The sequence below is a fragment of the Cyprinus carpio genome, chromosome A20, assembly GCF_018340385.1.
Source record: "Cyprinus carpio isolate SPL01 chromosome A20, ASM1834038v1, whole genome shotgun sequence".
NCBI lineage: Eukaryota > Metazoa > Chordata > Actinopteri > Cypriniformes > Cyprinidae > Cyprinus > Cyprinus carpio.
In genome coordinates, this window is record NC_056591.1 from 20,971,586 (window position 1) to 20,996,138 (window position 24,553).

General features: G+C 34.9%; 2 protein-coding genes across 3 annotated transcripts; both read right to left on the reverse strand.

Moving 5' to 3' along the window:
* Nucleotides 1-1,916: 1,916 nt before the first annotated feature.
* Nucleotides 1,917-4,989, reverse strand: LOC109084514 (solute carrier family 35 member D3-like). The gene is made up of 2 exons (XM_042778097.1): nt 4,172-4,989; nt 1,917-3,270 (listed from the first exon to the last, which is right to left on the reverse strand). Exons 1-2 carry the CDS (start codon nt 4,605-4,607, stop codon nt 2,441-2,443), a joined length of 1,266 nt encoding a protein of 421 aa, XP_042634031.1. The 5' UTR covers nt 4,608-4,989; the 3' UTR covers nt 1,917-2,440.
* A 746-nt stretch (nt 4,990-5,735) lies between these two features.
* LOC109084477 (peroxisomal targeting signal 2 receptor-like) lies at nt 5,736-24,099 on the reverse strand. Of its 2 annotated transcripts, XM_042778100.1 has the most exons (10): nt 23,725-24,099; nt 23,588-23,645; nt 23,023-23,173; nt 22,846-22,923; nt 22,515-22,623; nt 16,873-16,979; nt 15,926-16,039; nt 14,569-14,624; nt 11,331-11,430; nt 5,736-6,156 (listed from the first exon to the last, which is right to left on the reverse strand). In XM_042778100.1, exons 1-10 carry the CDS (start codon nt 23,861-23,863, stop codon nt 6,091-6,093), a joined length of 978 nt encoding a protein of 325 aa, XP_042634034.1. In that variant the 5' UTR covers nt 23,864-24,099; the 3' UTR covers nt 5,736-6,090. The 2 variants fall into 2 exon arrangements, with proteins under 2 accessions (XP_042634034.1, XP_042634033.1); XM_042778099.1 differs by lacking the exon at nt 11,331-11,430 and having other exon boundaries at nt 23,725-24,098.
* Nucleotides 24,100-24,553: the final 454 nt, after the last annotated feature.

Genomic DNA, 24,553 nt, shown 5'->3' on the forward strand with positions numbered 1-24,553 from the left:
ACTCATGAGAAGTTCATTTGCTTTTACTTGTTTATTGTCAGGCAAAGATCATTTTAAATATATGAAAGCCAAGGGGAGTGTAACATGAATGTTCCCCATATAGTAACCTCTGTTGCTCTGTGGTGTAGTGTAACAACAGATAATACTGTTCAGAGAGGTCTAAAGTTTAGTTCATTCAAGTCTGGTTTACATTTATTCATTAAAGAGATTCTTTTCTGACAGAGAATAATGAATACTGCTAACAAACCAAAAAATGAGGTTTTGAAACCTTTGGATGCATTATCCTGCCATTAAAGGAATAGTTCACCCAAAAATGAAAATTTGCTGAAAATTTACCCATTGGCCATCCAAGATGTAGATGTGCTTCTAGCAAACACGCAGCTTTTCACTTCACAAGATGTTAATCGATGGAATGGAATGGTGTGGATTGTTTATCAGCTGTTTGGACTCTCATTCTCACGGCACCCATTCACTGCAGAGGATCCACTTGTGAGGAAATGATATAATGCTGAATTTCTATAAATCTGATGGAGAAACAAACTCATCTACATCTTGGATTGCCTGAGGGTGAATGAATTTTCAGCAAATTTTATATTTTTATTTTTTTGGGTGGGGTGGGGGTGAAGTGCTGACTGTAAAAGCAACCAATGTACTCTAATTTTAGCAAGTACGTCATTTATGTTCACTGTGTGTTACATAAAAAATGCTATAAGACTTATGTTTAGAAATATATTTCTTGATGTTTTGCATTTTCATAAGTCTAGCAGTTGCTAAAAAACCTGGTTGATGGCGGTCTGCTTTTGCTAATACTAACCCATTTAAATGTATCAAACATTACGTTTGGTAAAGTCAGCTAACACAAGCTCAATAGATATTGACTTTAATTGAATTCAGTGGTTCTCAGCTGTGATAGTACTCAGTTTTTAAAACTGAGCAAGTGGAAACCCAACACAGTACCAAATTAGTTTTTTTAAGAAAAGTAAACAAACAAACAAACAAAAAATGTCCCAAAACCAAACACCTTACTATTCTTTAATTATTTGTTCTGATGTGATCAGATCCCCAAAAGTCTTTTTCTTGTCTCTCGATTTCATGCTCTCAATAAACAATTTTCCACAACACAAAACACATTATGGACGGCTCAAACCACATTTACCCCTTGTTGCAAGTGAATCTGTATTTAATACAGTCTAGGTTCTATTTTCATCTACCTTGTAAAATTTTGTTGGTTTATGAAAACGAGTGCATGTCACATAACCTGTCCGTTTTGGCATCTAATTTGTCAAAATACAAGAAAACATATGTAAAGCATTTTCTCTTCACTTTTAAAAGTTTAACTATTTTCCTGTCCTACCTATGCATGACTATATGGTCAGTTGCATTTTATTTTTTGGATAAAATATTGTTTTTCACTATTGTTTTTCACTATTGACTCACAACACATTTCTTGGTCGTGACCGTCATGACCCACCAGTTGTGAATCACTGATAAACAAACCATTTCCCAGATGGCCAGGAGTTAAAGATGATTCTAAATTATCACACACTTTCATCAAGCTAAAGCATTTGGTGGGCATTATTAAGGATGATACACAGAATTTTGATGTATAATCAGTTTAAATTAGTTCTGCATACTACATGCAAAATAGGAAAATTCAATGCCTCCTATTCAAGATTTGCATTCGTAGAAAAAACACAAAATATACAGGTACAGCCACTGCATGCATAAAAACAGCCCAATTAATTTGAAGGGATAGTCCGCCCAAAAATGTAAATTCTGTCATCAGTTATTCACCCTCATGTTGTTCCAAACCTGTATGACTTTCTTTTATTCTGCGAAACACACACACACACACACACACACACACACACACACACACACACACACACACACACACACACACACACACACACACACACACACACACACACACACACACACACACACACAAATATTTGGAAGAATATTTTGTTAAATCAAACAGTTTTGGTTCTCAATGACTTCCCTTTTTTGTCCATACATTGGAAGTCACTGGGAAACTAAAGTGTTCCCAACATTCTTCAAAATATCATCTTTTATGCTCCACAGAAAAAAGAATGTCATACAGGTTTGGAAAGAAATGAAGATGAGTAAATGATGACAGAATTGTCATATTTGAGTGGACTATTAAGATATTTGATTTTCTCCCAAATTAATTTCACACTGATCCTAAAATAAAAGGATATTTTTGTTTTAAGTCAATAAAATGGCACATCTGTTATTGGGGATTCCTTAATAGTTATTCTCCCTCTAATGTACAAACAGACTATACCTTTTTATAAAAAATAAATCTTTTTCATAAAATCATGTTCATGACAGAAAAAAGGCAAACATTGTTCACAACATCAGTTAAACAATACTTAAATTTAACATGCACTTCTGTCAAGCGGGAAACCAATCATCAAGGACTTTGAACCTCCATGTTGTCAAGTAAAGTGTCTTTCTTAAAGAACTTTAAGGTGCGAATGGATCTCCAGACCCCTACATAACTGTCGCTCAGAGATTGTCTCGTAGGATCGTCTGATGGGATCCCCGGTTTTTCTAATTCTATGGACTCTGCCACTTTATTCTCACAAACTGGACCCTGGTCATGGCTGTCAACTGATGCTGTCAGACTGCCATTGGGAACGCTCTCCAGATCATTTGGAAGAGTTTCCATATCTCCATCAGGCTTGGCTGGTTCCACATAAGGTTCTCCTGGAAGTTCTTCATCCTTAGCGGACTCGTCCATATCCTGGTAGGTTAACTTCTTTTTGGTTTCATGATATTTCACCACACAGTAGGTGATGGAGCCAATGGTGTTCACTACCACGCCTACCACAAACAGTTTGGTTGGCATCACGTCACTGAAGGCGAACATGCCCACAGTGATAGTAGCTATACTCTTGACCACCCCCACAAAACTGGTGGTGACAGCTGAGTTGATATAGGTACAGTGCAGTGTGGTGAAGTTCATCGCACAGCCGATGAGGATGCAGGTACAGAAGATGCCTGTGATATATGGGTTCTTCCAACCTTCATACGTCCACATGTCAATGGCATCCATGCTTACAATGGAACAGATGAAGAGAATGGGAGAGGCCACCACTGCAATAGTGTACTGGGCTGTGAGCGGCCCATAATCACTGTCTCCACTCGTTTTTTGGATGAGCACCAAGTAGGAGGCGTGGACAATCACAGCTAAAATGCCAGTCACGTAGCCAAAAGGGTCACCTGTTAGATCTCCAGCACCTGCACGAAAACAGAACGATGCACTGCAAAGTTAAACAAAGACTGCACCATATGTGATTTATGGCCATCATCAAATGAAACTCTGTATGAGAAGCTTGTTTTATGCAGACATCACATGAATGGCAGGAGTTGCAAAAGATTAAATGTCATATACTATAGACAAAACAAGTTGTTATTATTTTTTGCTTAATTTGCTTTATTTTCAGAAGCAGTTCAAAACACATTAGTAAAATACTGTTGCTATAATAATCATAGGAACATTAAAATAAAATATTTACATAGACACTACTTGGAAAAATAAATGACAATTAGGAAGATACAGAAAAGGAGGAATTTTACATCGGGGAGACTTTATGGAAGGCTATAGTTGTCACAATGGCTATGCTCCGTTGGGTTGTTAGGTTTCAAAACCTTAAATTAGAATAATTTTTATGAATTTTATCATCAAAACTAAGAGTCAACAATATAATGAAGTTTGATCTCAAATGCTGAACAGGTTTTTTTTTTTTTTTTGCCATGTGGGGTTTACATGTTACAAATGTATTAATTACAGTGTAGTTTGTTTTTAATATATTTGCTGTTTCATTAATTGTTTTATTTTTAGTGATTGTTTTACTTTTTAAATTTAGCTGAAAACCTTTTAGGCTGTTCAATGACAGTTTCCGTTGTGACAACATGCCCCACTAGTGGTAAATCGATCTTTTTTTCCTGGGAATTGCGATGAGAATGTTCCAAGGTTTTTCTTGTAGCCAAGACTTTAAGGTAGGCTATGTGTCTACAGAATTGTACTTCAAAAAGAATCTAAATTAAGAAATAATCACTGGGGTGAAAAGTCTGATTACCTCAGCATAAAGTAAAAACTATTACAAATATTATTTATAAACACCCAAATTATTCTTACCAGCCAGTGCTGCTCCTCCAGTGGTGATGAGAACCGCTGTTATTACCCCAGCTGATGGGATCCCGTTCTTCAGCACACACACTCCAATCCCCAATGTTACCAAGGGCAAGCATCGCTTAAACACAACATACATGGGTAAACTCAGTCCCCTGAGAGACCAGAGGGTTAATGTGGACTGCAAAGTTGCCAAAACACAGACACTCGCAAAAACTTTCACTAACTGGAAGCTGAAGGGTGGTATATCTATTTTGCCCAGTCTCCTCAGCACCTCTAATGTAAGAGCCGCAGTGCCGCTGGTCAGACACTGAATTAAAGTAAGATACGTGAAGCTATAGGTCGTGATTAGGAATTTTAACAAAATATTCAGCGATCCCGAAAAAAATCCATGCGCGACGGCCACCGAAATGCCCAGAAAACGTCCTTTGCAAACTTCCATGTCTTTGCTCGTAGACTGGGGGTTCCCGGCGTCTCCGTATTACGCACTGAGCTCTGACTCCACTGCTGAATATTCACGTCCACTCTCCTCTCGTGCGTGACTCATGCAGCACGAGCGCTTGTCCCGAGAATAAATGCGACACGCCGCGGCTCCGACTGTTTCTTTCTTTGTACAGTGCTTGAATTGGAGTCAACTGCTGCCAATCTATTTACTTTGATGTACTGTACACTTTTATTTCTTCTGTCTGTAAACCAATAGTGAAAATGTTTAACCTCCCAAATAAAACTAGGCATAGGATACTGTGGTATAAAGGCTATGTAGCCTATGCGTTTCATTTGTATTTTCAGTCACAATAAAAGTTAGATTACAGGGCCACTGGTGGTTAAACAATAGGCTAAATAATAATAATAATAAATAAATAAATAAACAAATACATTGATTTCCATTCGCCTGAGGTCTGAGGAGTTAACCATACCTTTAATCACTTGTCCTTAAGATTTTTCTTTGTTTACAGACAAATTTAGTGGTTTAAGTAAGTGTTTTTGTTGCACGTCTAAAATTCCCTGTACAGTAAAACTTCCCGAAAATCATCGTAAAATTATTTTACTCTATATGGAAAACGGATGCATTATCTCTAAAGTCACAGTTCGCTTTTCAAATGTTCGTGTTTAAATGTCAATCGTTTCACATCAGTTCTGGTGATTAAAGGTCTTTTGGCCAAAAAAAAAAAAAAAAAAAAAAAGAAGAAGAAGAAGAAAAAAGCCACAGGAAAATCCTTGACAGCCACTATACAATTTAGTCTATATGAATATATAATATGTATAAATGTTAAATGACTATGATACTCATTTAAATCAACTATGGTAAATAATTTAATACTATGGTATATACAAAATACCATGGTCGATTCCATCACTGCACAGGTTACCACACAGTACTTTTTCATAACAGTATTTTACTGTTAAACCTTTAATTGCTCGTATACTTTGCATATTTATTCTTCCATTCTGACCCAAGAGAAATAGAAACAATATGTGTCCCAAACTTTGATAAAATATTCACCTGTGTCTGTTAATATTGTGTGGGAGGCCATATCAATTAGATTAAAGGAAAGCTCAGGATTTAAGATAAAATTTTGAGAATGACAGATTGGATTGATTTATTAATATAAGTTTAACAAACCAGTAAGAAACAACAACATACACATACTACATAATCTACCAATGAGCTTTAGACAACAATAAGGCACTCACTGCATAAGGTAAACTCACTTTCAGTTCGATTTTACACTTAAGAAACATTATAATAACACCACACTCATGAGATTCCCCCACATCTGTACGGCGATCCTGATACGTCCCATGGGTTCTCCTTTAATAGCGTCATTAGGAAAACCGCAGTGATGTCTTGGCAAACTCTGCATCTGTGATTGAAACAGATCCGTGGCTCCTCGGAGAACATCTTCTCATGGTGCACTAACCTCCTATAGGGCGGCCAGGCATGAAGGGGTGAAGACTTTTACAGTCTCATCCCAAGAGCAGTCCACAACCTGTGAAGATGGCCACAGTCACACAATTAACAATGCATCTACATAATTGAGTATGTAAAAGTACTGACATTTTACTTTAGCAGTGCTGAGAGAGCACCCCGATATTGGAAAACAAAGAGATTTTTATGCAAGTGCAGCTTTACTGAAATGCACAATAATGATGTTCAGCCAAATAATTGTTTGTTTCTTTTGATGCTGCTTCAAAGACTTTTTAAAGCATCTCTTTTTGCCTGTGCAAGGAAAACAAGTCCGCATTAAATTGCTACCATACCATACCATGTACACTTAACAGTGAACTTTTGTTATGTTTTCCTGAATATAAACTGTTATAGCAATATCCAATCTGAGTAAGGGCAGTTGACATAACATGAACATATAATGATTAATATTTATACATATATAAATAAGTGCAATTATTATTAATAAATAAATGCATAAGATAATTACAAAGGTGCAGAAACAATATTCACTCAAAAATTTCTAGTGAATTTCAACATTACAAAGAAATGGCAAATAACACTGAAATATGTGACATTTTGAAGTTAAAAAGACTGTTTTCAAACTCTCACAAAATATGCCTTGATCTTTGCTTGACTTAACCAATACAATTCTTTCAAAATAATATATACGGACCATTAATAAAACGGATAGTTTGTCCTTGATTCTGATTGGCTCGGCAACCACTTTACTGCAACCACAACTGATTCTGAGGAACTACATTGTTTGGAAGAAAACTGTTTTTATTAATATCATTACACTTTATTATATGGAATAACTGTTTTATAAAAGCAATAAGCCACGTGAAGCGTGGTTTACAGTGAAATTATAATAGCTAAGGGGGTTTTAGTCATTCCGTTACGCGTCGTGCCTAAGTACACACTTTAGCTGTTATAAATTAGCTTCTTGGGGCTTATTGCTCTAATACATGTCCTTTCATATCTGTTTTACTATTAATATAATTTCAAAGGCACAGTTTGTCCTAACAGACAAAATTCAACTCAATGTGAAAGTGATATAGACAAGATAAAAAAAATCCCATTCAAAAGTTTGGGAACCCTTGGTTCTTAATACTGTGAGTGGTTACCTGGATGATCCACGACTGTCTTTCTGTTTTGTGATGGTTGTGCATGAGTCCATTGTTTGTTCTAAACAGTTAAACTGAGAACTGTTCTTCAGAAAAATCTTTAAGGTCCTGCAGATTCTTCAGTTTTCCAGCATCTTTGCATATTTTAACCCTTTCCAGCAGTGACTGTATGGAAACACGATGCATTAAGAGTTGGGGGGTGAAAACTTTTGAACACGATGAAGATGGCCAAATTTTACTTATGTTGTTGAAATGTTTTTTTTTTCCCATTTAGTTCTGCCCTTCGTAAGCAACAGAAGATACTAGTATGTTTCCCGGAACACAAATTAAGATTTTCAAAATTCCAAAAGTTTTCTCCCCCCAACTCTTAATGCATCGTGTTTCCTTCTGGAGCATCAGTGAATGTTTGAACCTTTTTTAATAGTTGTGTTTTTAGTGCCTCAATTGTCCTCAGTGTGAAAAGATGTATCTCAAAATCATACAGTCACTGCTGGAAAGGGTTCAAATATGCAAAAGATGCTGGAAAACTGAAGAATCTGCAGGACCTTAAAGATTTTTCTGGAGAACAGTTCTCAGTTTAACTGTTCAGAACAAACAAGGGACTCATGAACAACCATCACAAAACAGAAAGACAGTCGTGGATCATCCAGGTAACCACACACAGAATTAAGAACCAAGGGTTCCCAAACTTTTGAATGGGGTTATTTTAATAATTTCAGCATTTTTTTTTTTTTGTCTTGTGGACTAAATGTAAACATCTTTTATGTACAATATCTTACTCAGGACAGTACTAAATAAAAAAATAACATGCATTTAGTATGATCTCTCTTATTTTTTGAAAATTATTCACATTTTCACAGATTCTGCAAGGGGTGCCCAAACTTTAGAACCCCACTGTATAGTGATGTTCCATTCCTCTTTTTTGCAGTCCTTTTCTCCGTACCTCATTACTCCAGAGCGCTCCAGCAGAAAGCCCGTGACTCACCCATTGAGGGAGAAAAAGTCCTTCATTAATTACTTGACTGCAAAACTGCACAACAGAGACTGAGTGCCAGAGAGCAGGCAACAGTGCAGAAGAAACAGATGCAGAGAGCAGGAGCGAGGAGTGAACGGATGGTCAGCTGATAATAACACAATGTTTAATATAACTGGAGGCAAGAACACAGGATACATGTCCTCTTTTGGAGAAACGTTCTAGTTTCTTGTCAAAAAGTGTAAAGGTATGATGCATCACCTGCTGTGGATGTAAATGAAGTAAAGAGCTGGGCTTTTTCTCAACAACTGGTTACAGTACAATTACTGCATTTAAAGGCTTCACTTTGTTCAAAGGCATAATGACTGTACACTACAGATCTTCAGTAAGTGCCCAAACCTGAGCGGAGGTGATCAATCAAACCGATGCGTAAAGAAGAGCAAATTTTCAATGGGAATGTGTTTTGAAACTGATATGTCGGCTGTTAGGAACATTCAAAATCGACCTGTAATCATACCCACTTAGACAATAAATGTCACTGGTCGTGTTAGATCCCCCTTGACTCTAAAATGTGTATTTGACAATGGCTCAGGGTGAATTGTGGGCTTGAATATTGGCCTTGACAGCGAGCACAAGCAGCACAAGGTGTGTATGTGTGTATGGTTGGCAGTGAGCAGGGAGACTGCAGTAGAAAATTTACTTCACAGTTCTTGCCCTCGCCTTGCAGGAACAACCCACTCCACCTGCAGCCTGCCAACAGCTGCACTTATGCCTAATGCGGAACTAACAATAAGAGAGAATCCATACATCATTTTTTCCAAACCTGCAATTTGGCTCAGACACACTGTGGTCCATTTTTCAAGATTTTTCTGGTTGTGCACTATTAGAATAAGACACACATCACGTTTTGAGAAACGTACAAAATTCTCTGAAATGGGCAAGACATCTAAGTGAGTTTAAAAGCTTTCCAAATTTGCATTCAGAAGACTGACAGGAAACTCATTACCAAAATGAGATGTGAAGTTAATGGCAAGACCTTCAAAAAGCACAAATAACTTCACCCCCCCCCCATTTTCTTGATGAATAGTAAGTTCAAAAGAACAGAATTTCTATAAAAAATATTTTTTTTGTAACATGATAAATGTTTCCATTGTCACTTTTGATCCAATTAAAGCTTCTTTATGTAATATCTCTTTATGTAAAATATTAATTTCTTTCTTTAAATAAAATTGTAACATTTTACTAACTCCAAACTTTTGACAAAATATTCTAATAAACACAAAAATACACTCCATATATGCAAATATTGGGTGACAGTGTATCTTCAGTTAGCTTTATAACAGCTTACTTTCCAGTTCTGCAATAAATTAAATCATAACTTATTTCCCTTGACTGCATAAAATTAATTCATTGAAATCTAATCAAATCAATAACATTTAATACATCAGTCTCCATGTAAACTGTCAGAAAGGAAGAGCTTTATATTCACAGGCTTCAGAGCCTGAGGTGAGCTATAGGTTGCAAGGTATTCAAAGTTAAATCTCAGAAAAATGGCACTGTGGCACAATGGAGCTGAGGAGGGTTTGCTGCAGACATCTCCTGTCAGCTCAGTGATGGCTCATTGATTGCTCTGACTTTTATTCATCACAGTGAGTGCTGGCGTCAGACAGGACCAGCCCCCTGAGGACTGCGGCCCACATCTCAATGAGCTGAGTGCTCTGTTACTGTATGTGGCCGATTCTTTGTACACGCTCTACGAACAAGGCATGTGCCTCCTCTTTGCAGATGACTGTTTTGTGCAACAGACAGACATCAGGGGTGAAGCCAGGTCTATAGACCAGGGTTTACAGTGAAGGTTAATAGAAATGAATAGCTGCAGATGGAGTCATGGAAATATTGATTTAAGTTTCTCAATTACGAGTCACTGGTTCATCAGAACAGATGTCATTAAATTGCAGCTATAACAAAAAAATAAAAAATAAAAATAAAATACATTTCAGAAGTAAGACTGGATGACGTAACATAGCACAATTATATCTCAATATTTTTCAGCATTTTGGCAATATAACTTACATTTATGTATTTGCTTTGAAATTTCTAAAAAAGGGTGATTTCTGCCAAACTAGAACTACCAACACAAAAAAAAAAAACAAAAAAAAAAAAAAAAAACCAAAACTAACTAAACTAAACTAAACTAAACTAAACTAAACTAAAACATGTTAATTATCAGCAATTTTTAATAAATCACTGCAGGGTTATTATAGTTAACAAACTAAAACCATTAAAAAATTATTAGTTAATAAAATAAACATTACCAGAAATAAAATAATACATTAAAACCATATTATTTCAGTTAGTTGCCAAGGAAACATCATCTCACATTCATTTAAACTAAATTAATGCATACCTAAAAAAAACTAAAAAAACAAAAAAAAATGAAATAAAACAATAAAAATTATATAGACATTTAAAAAAAATAAGAATGTCAAAGACACAATAAAAGTACTACAACTTTAAAATTAAAATGAAAAATATACAAATAAAAACTAATTAAAACTATTAAATTAATTATAAGTATAGTACCTTGCTGATACTAACATAATGTGATACTGACTGAAATGGACAGCTTGAACTGATATATTAGTCCAGTTCAATGCATTTCTGTGAATCAGTTCAAACTGTCAGTTTCAAAGAATCACCTGATAACTCAGAGAACACTTTTAATTTGGGTCATCCAATTTAAAATGCACAGAATTGTTTAAAATTTATTACAATGTGCCATTTTTACTACTAAAGTTTACAGTCATCAGCTATTAAAGCATTTTGCCTAAATACTCGTATACTTTGTGGAACCATGGAATAACACTGGCTTTCCTTAAATAAAAAAGTTGCTGGAGTTATTTTTTTGCTGCGCTCTTGAAAGCTACTGCATTGTTTTCTCCAAATATTAATTTCCTTTTTGCCACTTATTGACAGGACAGCATGAGAGGAAGTGGGAGGATGCGGTGGAACAGAACTGGGAGCTAAACTGCACAAGCTCTGACCAGTAGGATACTTTTTCAGATCTTTACTAAAATCAAAATTCACAGTGTGTTCAATTTATATTACCTAGATAACCATGTTAAGGATGAAAACCATGAAACACACAAAACACACAAACTCTGAGTGGTGCTCCAGTGTCTCCAGCAGCGGCTGGTTCTTGGAGTAGTCCCAGAATCTGTGGACGCAGAGCAGCAGAAGGCAATCATGCTAATTGAACGGCCATTTTTCTTCTCTGGCGGGGCAGCGGCGCAAAGCCCTGACACAGCCCTGGCTCACCAGGCCCCGACTGCTTCATTCAGCAAATGTAATTAAATCACCTCTCTGAAAGAAAAAATAAAACTCCCTGTCCATAGGAAAACATTAGGCAGGCATTAATACTAACATAGAGCAGAAGTGAAGGTTATTATTTATAAGCACAGTGGGACGACAGCTGCTCAGGGTGTAGACGGCTTTAGAAAGAGATGCTGAAATAAGTCACCAGCGTGGCATCGATAGGTTTGGGTCCTTGTCAAAGTTTCAGAGGGCACTAAAACAGGGCACCAAACATCACTCAATCAGTAAAAATGGTGCAAAACCACAATGTAATAAGATAAACGTGCCAAATTAATAGAATTTTTTTTACCAACAATAAGCAAAGAAAATTTGAAATCCAACCCCATAACTAAATTAAAATCAACAATATTGTGGCAAATGTTTTTTTTTTTTTCTTCGAAATTGCAGATACTAAAAGAAATTCACTGTCAACACCAGACTGCACCTGATTTATGGATATCACAATTTGTGCGTGTATTTATGTGAAATATCAAGCATCACTGATATCTGTCATACTTCATTTAAAGCAATGCATCAACCTAAACAAACTGTCATCATTGAAAAAAAGAAAGAAAGAAAGAAAGAAAGAAAGAAAAAGCAGAAGTGCTCTTTACACAAAGCAAAGAACAATACAGAAAAAACAATATCCCCGCCTAATTAGTTGTTAAATAACAGAGAAAGATGTAATTTTCCTTCTGTACTTTCCACCCGGTACTGACATGTACGTGCCGTCATAGCAACTCAGAAAAGCCAGCTGTTACGTATGAAAGAGGAAACCTTATCTGCTGTAAACGAGACCTGATCAGATTTGAAAGAGCGAATGCATAGACTGGGTTAAGTAAACAGCTAAGAGAGTATACAGTATGTGTGTGTGTGTGTGTGTGGAAGCAGGTGGCTCAAATGTTCCTTTGAACGTACAAAGGCTTTGTATTTAAATAAACAGCATTTTCTCTGTACCACAAAGGGAACAAAAAAGATTCGTGTTGATCCGTTCTTCCTGTGGAAATCATTTCTGGTAATAACCTCGCGGTTGGTATTATCACAGTTTACTCTGAAGGTAAAACTAATTAGATTGCACCTTAGTCCTGTTCAAACAGCAAATTTCCCGTAATCCATAGAACTGATTTCTATGAAAGCAAAACCGCAAATACAAATTCTAAAGCTAACTGGCCATAATTCATGCAAAACTAAAATAAACAAAAACAATAAAAAAAATATAAACAAATATAAAAAAACTTCTACTATATATATATATATATATATATACATATATATAATATATATATATACATATATATATATATAAACTTCTACTAGGGTTGTTAAGGTGCAGTAAAATTACTGGCTCCTTATGCACCTTTTAAGGGCCGTTCACGCTGACTGACTTATTAAAAAATTATAAATGATCATAAATGAGATGCATTATGGGTTGAAAATTAGATATCAATCTTTGTGAATAAAATGCTTTACATTATATATAAATTGCATTATTTTGTATAGAAATTATACAGTGCCTTCACTCTCACTGATAGTCGTCATGATGTGTTTCGATTTATTTGCATAAAGTTGGAAACGCCCACAACTTTTAGTCAATGGTTACTGTCGGTCCATTTAAATATAAATTTAAAAAATAAAAATAATATAAATACATAAACTCACATTACCACTACATTATATTTTAGAAGTACAGTATGAACAATATAACGTGTCTTTTTCTTGTTTTTATAGGGATCTGGGTTCATTTTAGTACACAATTTAACAATGTTTATCCAAGTACTGATTGGCTGGCACATTTAGTGACAAACGCCTCCAGGCTTAGATAAACAGATAATGTTTAAACAATAAGATGACAAGAAGCGCCGGAAGGAAACTCAAACTCACCTCTAAGACCACTTGATGAGTCAATTCTCATCTTACGTACTCTCTGTAATCTTTCTCCAACAGCCAAGGCAAAGATCTGTTGTCACTCATTAAGGACAAAAACTATCCATCCCTTTATCAATTATTTAACTTTAGTTTTAAAAAAATGTTCTAGGTTCAGCTTGATCAACAGTTTTACTGGTATACTGTCAGCTGCCACAGTCACATCACTTAGCATAAAAACTGAAATGTGTAGCAGTGTTTTTGTTTCAAACATAATTTTTACATACAAAAAATGTTATCTAAATTAAACAATTTATATGGCAGAGCTTCACTTATAAAAACATTAATAAATGTCTGGCAGTAGAAACAGGCGTGCTAAAATGCAATCCCAGAATTTTGTTAACTATAATATAATTAGTGTGTTCCTCAAACGCCTAAAAATGTATTTTACAGTTAATCACAATTAACAGTTATTAAGACTTCATGTGTACATTAACATAAAATAAATGGAAAAAAATTGTGGCTCCTTTATCAAATTACTGCAACTAGGCAGCAAGCTTTTGCTTTACTATGTCCTTGGCGGCCCTATTAAAGATCTTTCCCCCAATGCAAAAATGAGCTCCATGCTCGATAAAAACACAACTGTGCATTAAAAAGAATGCATTTGCTGCAAAAGGAAATAAACCAGTCTACCCTGAAATGAGATCAACGGGTTTTACAACCCCACTTGATGGCAAAAGCATCAGTTCTGGTAACGTGCCAGCAATGCAGACTTCACCATTCATCCAAAGGTCACTAAGAAAGATCATCTGCCCTCAACATGTGCAAAAGGTCTTTAGAAATGTGAAATCCTACTTCATGTGTTTTTGATGGAAGACGAATTGTTTCAGTAAAAAATTGTATCCTATACAATTTGTCATACAACAGTTAGTTCCATTCCACTAATTTAATTAGACAATTTTTCTTCTATACTTCTACTAAAAGAATAAAAGAAATAGCACACCTGTAACATCTGGCTGTTGTGTTGATATTCAGAAAAACAGCACTGCTGCTCATGTGATATTGCTTAATGTGAATTTAGTTGTAATTTATTCTTTGATGATTAATGTGACACAGATGGTCAAAAATTGTAGCTTACCTGACTGTGAAATCATATGAGCAGGATGCTAGGATGGTCTTATAAAATGGGTAGAACTAGAAATGACAAACAAATAAAAGAGGAATTAATATACAGTGGCTGCCGGAGAAAAAAATCAATTGATGTACATGGTGACATCTTTATCAGTGAACACTGCTTTAAAACGGGACCTTGCCTATAGGCAATATTTACATTGCAGCTGAATGTGGCCCAAATCCTTTCATCATTTTAGATGATAATATAAAGAGCAAAAACCAATCAGACTTTAGTGTGAATAGTTCAAATGAATTTCAATTTTTAGATAAATCGGTGTATTTCAGCAGATAACCAAAAATGCAGTGTTCAGTGATTTCCTAGAAATGCTGATATAGAACATTACCCATCACATCAGGCAAAATCAATACTTGTTAGCAAGCTAAAATAATGTGATGAACTTCAAAATGAGATCTTTCAGATCTACACGTTTCTATTGATTAACTCTCTTTCTGCTGGAGTGTTTTTAATGATATCAGCTGAATTATGACATGAATAGGTTTCATCACCAATATTATCATGACCATACAGGAGAACAGTAAATGAGAAAGACAATAGACCTCTTCATCACTGATACAGTATAAGATGACATAATAATGATATAATAAGAATAAACAGTGTTCATTTCAAAGCTACATTCAGGAACACACAATCTCATGCTTCACAGCCCTCCTGTATTCCCAGTGCAATAAACTGTTCATAGCTCCTTATTTCACACATTCGTTTTTTTCAACATTATCTGAAAGCCGAGAACAAAACCATTAACTTGAAACAGCGTGTGATTTCACTCTGACCCAGCTGGAGCGGGCATTATTCCCATAGCTCCATTTGGAGATACAAGAGTATTTGTGTATGTTTTGGGCAGAGGTTTGACAGTGGACTGGTCAAGTGCACTGAGCTCTGTAATCTACATAATTGCTAAGTATTTGGACACTCAAGCACTCACATTTTCTCAAACTCATTTTAGCAGATCCCTGAAGATAATAAATATATACAAAAATCCATAGCTGTCACATACAGTACAGAAGCACGTTGTGAGTTTCACACAGACAGACGCTGATGCATGCCTCATTAAAGGCATGCTTTGACTTGCTAAGTTAATTTAAGTCAAAGCAATGAGCAAACTAATGTGACACTGAATGGCAGGTGTACAGTCTTTACCCTTCATCCAACTCAATATTTCAAACTGTCATATGATTTCACACTATGGCCCCCTCTGCATGACCTCTGAAACTACATTAAGACACACTTCTGTGAGAAAATGAGGCCAGCTTTTAAACTAAGATAACAAAAATTATTTGGCCATCTACTGTAACTACAATACCTTTACTCTGCGGATGGCGTAGGAATGGCCCATCATTTGAGCTACAGGATGTCGGACGTTCCGTAGGTCCCAAACTCGGAGACTGCAGTCCACAGCTCCAGTGACCAGAATATTCTGAGAACACAAGAGGAATAACAGTTAAATGTTTTGTCCACCATCCATTCTGTCATTTCAGATCTTGTTACATAAATTGAAACACAGTGTGAATGGAATGAAATATTATTGTGCACTATATACTTTATATTGTATATACTGCATATATATTTAATAGTATGTGCAATATGCTATATCGTTGGTCACATGACACTATGTTACATATCTTCATTCAGTCAGTGGTACACAGTAATCTCAGAAATAAATAACATTTTACATTTTTTATTCTAATTTCTATCAAAATTGACTGTACCCCCATGTCGTTTCAAACCCATAAAAGCTTTGATCGTCTTCGGAACACAATTTAAGGTATTTTGGATGAAAACTGGGAGGCTTGTGACTGTCCCATAAATTGCCAAGTAAAATACACTGTCAAGGTCCAGAAAAGTATGAAAAGCATCGTTAGAATAGTCCATCTGCCATCAGTGCTTCAACCGTAATGTTATAAAGCGAAGAGTATATTTTTTGTACGCGAATAAAACAAAAATAATGAATTTATTCCACAATTTGTCTCTCCATATCACCACAGCACCATTTTGGAGAATATGAGCTGAATGCAGGCAGCGTTTACAAAAAGTATTCTCGTCGATTCATAACATTACGGTAAACAAAAGTATTCTCGTCAATTCATAACATTACGGTAAACTTTTCACAGTCAGGTAAACCTTTAAGTGCTGCTAGAAAGTTCAGAACAATAACACTTCAACATCTACTGTATCGGAAACTGTGTTATGAAATTCAAATCCCATTCGTATCCACAGACAGTGAATGAACTGAAAAGAGGAAATACTCACCTGGTCATATTTGCACCAATCACAGCTGAGGATTTCAGCCCTGTGTGCTGGGACAGCCAGCCTGCATGATCCCCCCTTCACATCCCACACTCGCAGTGTCCCATCCCCTAGCAACAGAGATGAGCTTCAAATCTCAAGTGTCAGATTTTTAAATCTTCTAAAAAGCCAGAAAATTTCTCATATAAATTCCCGGTCTGCACTCTCTGCAGAATCCTCTGAACCATAACAGTCATTTCAAGGGCCATTTGCACTCAGCAAGAATGGACCCAGGGCAAGGCACTGAGGGAACCGTCGCTGGTCACTCCTCTATGCTGCACATGGCTAAGATTTCTACAGGGAATTTCTCTTGTCGTATCTCTTTTACCTTCTATCTGACCTTCTTCTTGAAGCACAGCATTCCTATTCTGGAGTAAGCAGTAAATGGTCGAGGCATTCACTTTTTACAAGTCAGAAGGTGCAAAGTTAGCAGTATCCAAAAACAGCAAAAGACTCAGTCATCAGGGGTTTCTCTATATAGTGCTTAAGGATTCAAAGGCTGGTTAAATAGATTTATACATAAAGTTGGTACTAACAGCCTAGTGGAAAATTCTCACATGTTCCCTATAAGCTCCAAACCTAAATGACTTTCTTCTGCTGAGCACAAAAAGAGAGACATTTTATAAAATGTTGAGAACCAAACTGTTTCGGTTCCCATTGATTTCCATTATATTTTTGGTCCATACAGTGGAAGTCAATGAGAAACAAAAACCATTACCAACATTCTTCTAAATAGTATCTTTTGTGTTTCAATGAAGAATGAAAGTCATACAGATTTGGAACCAGATAAAGATGAATAATTCATTTTTGGGTGGATTATCCATTCAATATTTCCTCTTTTAGGCCACTTAAAAAGTCAAGCCTCATTGTTACTATTGCGAACAAACCGCCCAAAGATGTTATGCATCTCATCTTACACCATTTGAATGATACTACAGCTACTACTAGCTATTCTCTGTGCATACAAACCAGGTCTGGAGCAAATATGTCAGTAAGATTGTTTGAGTCCAAATAAGATTAATACAGAACATGAATCTCAATTTCTCAATCCTAAAAAGGGCATCAAAATATGTGGCATTTATTGACGATCCTATACAAAGTTGTTTAAATGAATAGCCCTATTTTAGTTAATTAAATCTCAGGAGGCTTGTGCCAATGACTATTTTAACCCTTATTGATTTGGTGATCTGCAACTGATGGAATAAATAAAAGCCACTCTGAAATGCAACCCGCAGGGAGTGACAATAAATTAAGCCTATCACATAAACACTTTCAAGTACTCTAGGAAGATTTAAACTGATGTGTTTTTTTTTTATCACAATATACTGCAACATGTCCCTTCTAACATAGTAGTATCAGGAAAAAGGGAGTGCATCTAAACTATGGGCCCTAAAGATGATTTTGATTAAACAGATTTAAGCTTCTTATTGTAATATTATGGTATTACCAAACTTTGCTATGCCTTCATATAAAAAAAAATATATATATACACTTTTCAAATGCTTTTTATGTATGGATTTGATTATTTTACCCTTGTCACAGTCACAGACTAAAATATAAAAATCCACCATAAAAATAAATAAAAGTGCATTTTTAAATTATGGTAATCCTAACAAAATGTAAACCTTGTCACCATTTAATGTGTGAAAATAATTTATACAAATCCAAAGCCACACCACTCCAGCTGATGAGAATATGTTAGAAATCATTGCAAAAGGGGCCTTAACAAGGCAGCTTGTAGATTTAAGAATAAAATGTTTGAAGGAAGATTAATTATGTCAATATTTCAAAGAGCTCAAGTTTAAAAATACCTTTGATATGTGGCCCGCTCTAGGCACTTCTATTTTAATTATTGCGGAACAGATCTCTTACTGAGATTGCTGGCATATAAGCATCTTGCATTAAAGATTTCCTGGCATCCCGGGCAGAGAAGCTAGGGCTCCTGCTATCACTGCATAGAGCAGGGAGGAGGTGAAGTCTCTGATAAGGGAAGTGCTGAAATTGCCCCTTCAAAGCATAGATGCCCTGTTGACTACATTATCAGATGACAAAAAACAGAAAATCTAAGTGAGATTAGAAAGATTAGGATACTTAGACTACTATATATAGATATACATGGCAATATATATAAGAACAGTGTTTATTTAAAATAGAAATCTTCTGTAACATTATAAATGTCTTTATGATCATTTTTGATCAATTTAATGTGCCCTTACTGGATTAAAAAAATAAATAATTATGCACACACACACACACACACACACACACACACACACACACATATATATATATATATATATATATATATATATATATATATATATATATTATATATATACTACCGGTCAAAAGTTTGGTATCAGTAAGACTAGTAGTGTTTTTTAAAGAAGTCTCTTATGCTCATCAAGGCTGCATTTATTTTAATACAGAAATAAAAACCAGTAACCTCGCAAAAAAAAAAAAAAAAAAAAAAATTGTAATATAGAATAATGGTTTCTATTTTAATATCATTTAAAATATAGTTTATTTCTTTGATGCCAATATGAATTTCCATCAGCCATTACTCCAGGATAAAGTGTCACATGATCCTTATGAAACCATTCTAATATGCTGATTTATTATTAGAATTATCAATGTTGGCAACAGTTGTGCTGTCAAATTTTATTACATTTTTTTTGGAAAACTACGATACTTTTTTCCAGGATTCTTTGATTAGTAAAAAGTTAAAAAGAACAGCATTTATTCAAAATATAAATCTTTTCTAACAATATAAATATTTGCTATCACTTCTTAACAATTTAACGCATCCTTGCTGAATAAAAGTTTTAATTTCTTTCAAAAAAAAAAAAAAAAAAAGAATAAAAATGTACCCCAAACTTTTGAACAGTTGTGTATATTATTAGAAAAGATTAATAATAGAATAATTTCTGAATTAAAAACTGAAATAAAAAACCTGAAAAATCATCTTTGATCACAGGAATAAATTAGATTTTAATGTATATTAAAATAGAAAAAAGTTATTTTAATAATATAAATTTTTTTCTTTTAACAATATATATTTTTTTTTATTTTTTGATCAAATAAATGCAGCCTGATGAGCATAAGAAACTCCTTAAAAAAACATTAAAAATCGTTCAGATCCCAAACTCTTTACCAGTAGTGTATATATACATACATATAATTTTATCTACTTAATGTAGACCCTGGATATAGCATATTAAGACATATAAAGCATATTTTTTTCAATGTTTCTTACCAGAATTTTAGTATTTTTACTTGTTTACATAGTCATACAATCAAATATACCAACATTATATACACAGCATGAACCAGAAAACTGAGTATATTTTATGTCTCTCCCAACACTTGCAAGCTATGGTGGTTTAATTATTTGAAGTCATGTCATCTGACATCAGTATCCATGCAAATACTGGTTAAAATCATGAAATATTTTCCCACAATCCTGCACTTTGGCATTTGTATGTTGAAGAGAGATAAAAAAGGTAACTTAAAACATCGGGCTTGCAGAAAGTCAAAACTAGTCTTCCTAAAACTGATCAAAACTGTGCTGGAAAGCTGTAAAAAGTTGCCACATATATGGAAAGCCAAAACCTGATGCTGGCTTTATGTTGTATGCTTATATAAGAGGTTTTTGTGATGAGGAAAGCCAGCATATCTATAACTTTACTGAGGTAGCATTTCATGGAAACCAATTTTCCCATGATCACATTCAGCGTTTGCCACGGTGCTGGGGTTTAGTATTGATTTTCAGACACATCTCATTACACACGTGGTGTCAACATTTAATAGCAAAAGAAAAGGGTTCTCCATCAGCATAGGAGCATGTTATTCTTACCACAGCTCCTGAGGAGGGCCAAAATTAATACAAAGGAACATTTATGAATATCCTGTACGTGATCTCTCAAGGAACATGGGCTGCATGTGTGTATTAGCATTCACAGTTGGTCATTATTGTCTGATGCACTATGAGGGGTGCTTGATTCCTTAAGCATAAAATGCTTTATAAAGTGATGCAATTCTCCTTTGGTGCTCCATAGAAGGAAAAAAAAGTCAATTGGGTTTCAATGACACGAGAGTTAGTTAATGATGGCATAATTTTAATTTCTGGGTGAACTATTTGTCTAAGCACTGAGAGTTAACAGCAGCAGGAAGCGGCTGCTGCAGGTCCAGTGTGTTGCTGATAAGATCACAGCAGAGGCGTTTGGAGCTGATGAACTCTGGGCTCTGATGGCAAAGCCTGGTGTTTACAGCTGTAATGCAGTAACGATGATGAAAGCAATGATGTGTACTTGTGAGACCCTTGTGAGTCCTTCTTACACAAGTACAAACACAAACGATCACTAACACCCAATATTAAGTACAAATACCCAATGTTATGCAGACATTTCTACTATGAATGTACTTTTGAAAAGTTTTAAAAACGAGGGCTAATCGTTCAATTAAAAAAATTATTTAATTACAACAAAAAGCAGATTACTTATTCATATTAATCACAAATAATCACACATACTACTTTTTTTTTTTTTTATAAAAATGGATTTATGTTTTTGTCAGAGGGCATGATTAACTGTGTTCATTTTGGTGCTATTATCTTTAAAATTAATTGTACTTAAATTAACACATTGAATTAAAATCCCCAATCAAAACTAAACAGAAATATGTTTCATTAAAGTGTATCTGCAAGCTCCAAAGGATGGTAATAGCTCACTGCTGACCTCATGTGGTGAATGATTGTATCGATGTGGTGAATGATTTGGCTACTAGTCCAAATTAAAATACAAATTAATACAATCTCAATTTTTTTTTTTTTTTTTTTTTCCCAGTTATATTGAGGGGACTGAGACTATAAAATGGTGCTACAAACTGCATTTCTGTATTTACTGTAATTTGTATAATGCTAGTGTAAAAATTGCCTGTGATGTAATTTTAATAAGTCAAACATTACAGCAAAATATGGCATTTATACAAACAAACAATTTACTAACAGTTTGTGTTAAGGCATGAAGAAGCCCATTTCACAACAGGATTATTATAATTAACTAAAACTAAATCATTTTTTGTTATTTGAAATAGAATAAATGTTAACTGAAATGCAAAAAATAAAAAATAAAAACTTAAAAGTGAATATATTTTCCTTTAACTTAATTTACTAAAATAAAAATGTAACTATACAGACATTCAAAAAAGTGACAAAAACATATAACAAAATTACTAACATGAAAATAGAAAAAAAAAAATAATTCAAAATATTAATAATAAAATATAATAGAACCTCACAATCCCATTTTTCCCCTCTTCTCGTCACAATTTCCTGTTTAATATATAATTTGAACTGGTACTATCCAAAGCGACTTCAATTCAAACTCAAATATTAAAATATTTTATCAGTACACGAGTTTCTAAGGAATCAAACCCATGTCCTTGTTTTGGTTTACCACATGCTCTGCGTATGCATGTATGATCACCCTTAGATTATATCAAATCTGTGATCTACTCTAATATCTGCATCACAACAGTAATTTTCTGAAGTAAAACAGCAATCCTTCCAAACTTCATGGGAGGACGGATACAGCTCCTTCTCCTACCTGAGGCTGAGGCAAAGCATGCTGGGATATGAGGAGACCAGATGGTGCTGTAGATGACCCCCTCATGACCCTGCAGGGAGCTCACTAACTGACATTGCTCTGGATCCCACTGTGTGCAAAACAGGACAACCATGAAACTCATTTTATGTCAACAAGTAACAACATTAACACTATGCTTGATCACCAGTGCACACAAAGAAAACATTTTCTTTTTCATTTTAAAGGTTAGTTACATTATATTTTTTTGCATATATAGACTGAACTAGGCCTAACTTTTTTTTTTTGTAAATATGTCAGCATAAATTCACCTTCTAAAACAAATTCCACTTACCACTTTGGCTGTGTGGTCCCAAGACCCTGATACCACCAGGTTCTCCGCCCGTGTCTGACTCCAGTCTACTGAATACACCTACACGAAGGCCAGACGTTTCGCAGTCCAGAAGTTATGACGTGCTAAGAGCAGAAACTTTAATTTGTGCTGTTTTGGAAGTTGAGAGTGTGAACTCACCTCTTGTGTGTGCCCTTTAAGCACCTGCAGAAGACCTTGCGGGTTGGCCGTGTCCCAGATCTGCAAAGATCCATCACCTCCTCCCGTCACCAGCACATGTTCATTGTTCTCACTCCACGTCACATCGAAGAGCCCATCATTCCAGTCAAAACTGCTCATGAGACAAAAAGATACTCAACGATCCCTCACATCTCCTTGACTCCACATATCTGTTAGATGACATGCATCCACAGTGACATTAAAAATGTACTGTATAATTTCATGACAATTAAAAAAATTTCTCCTACATTCTAATTATTTATTGCAATATATATTTTATATGGTAGCATTTGCAGGAGGATTTTCAATACTTTATAATAACAATATCATAATGAAAAAAATATATTGGTTTTAAAACAGACCTCATGCATCCTGACATATTCTGTAAATTCTCTATTTAATGAACGGAAAAAAAAATATATATATATATATATATAAAATTTTATCTGTCGATTTTGGTATGCATTTTTGATCCTGACATATTCTGTAACTGCTCTATTTAATGAACGGAAAGAAAACAAATTACCTCCTCACAAGTAAAACATCTGCCTCTCTCTGCTCCAGCACAAGAAGTGTCCCACATCCTAAAATACAAGGAAGACTTTTCATTTGCATTTATGCAAATTTCTTTTATGTACGTTCATGCAATATTCCAAATATCACCTGCTATTCCATAATATTGAGATGACGCACAGGCGATCGTGGAAGCCAGAAAAGGTGAAATCTCCACCGCATATCCATGACGGCCTGGAGATTTAAATGACTTCATACTCTCTAATAACTCGGTGCAGTAATAACGCATAGGTCATTGCACTATTGATTCTAAAGTCCACCAAAATGTATTCACGAGAAATAACCTATTTCGTGGTAAATCGCCAAACAATGGTCGACAACGGCGAAAGCTTGATAAATTCTAAACAATCAACGCAACGGTACTTTAGGAAACCAGTGCGTTTGCCAGATACAGTTACATTTAGCGCAAACATGTGTATACCAGTTGTTTACTTCCGTGTTTTGACGCGCGTGTAAAACGCAAAGCTATGATTGGTTAGATGTGGATGAGGTACATCTTGCAGATTGGCGAAGTAGTTTAATATAATATATTTAATATATTAATATATGTAATTTATTCTATGTGATTTTTCTAATATTTAAATAAACCAAAATATATTTTGAAAATGTCAATTGTACGTAGTCTGCAAAAAACGAGTGACTGAATGAAGAACAAGCGGCAGCTTAAAATGATCTCGCACCAGAGGGCAGCATTTCTATAATAAAGACTCATTTGTTGTCTTTTCAGACTTTACACACGTCACAATTTAAAATATATTTACATGGATTTGCTATTATCACAATTTAAAAGTTTGGGAAAACAGTTCAAGCATCACCATCTTTATGGTTTGCAATTGGAGAAAATACATAAGCAAATATCTTATTTTTTAAATTCACATTCTGGTAGGCCTACTCAATACATCCTCTTCAGTATATTAAA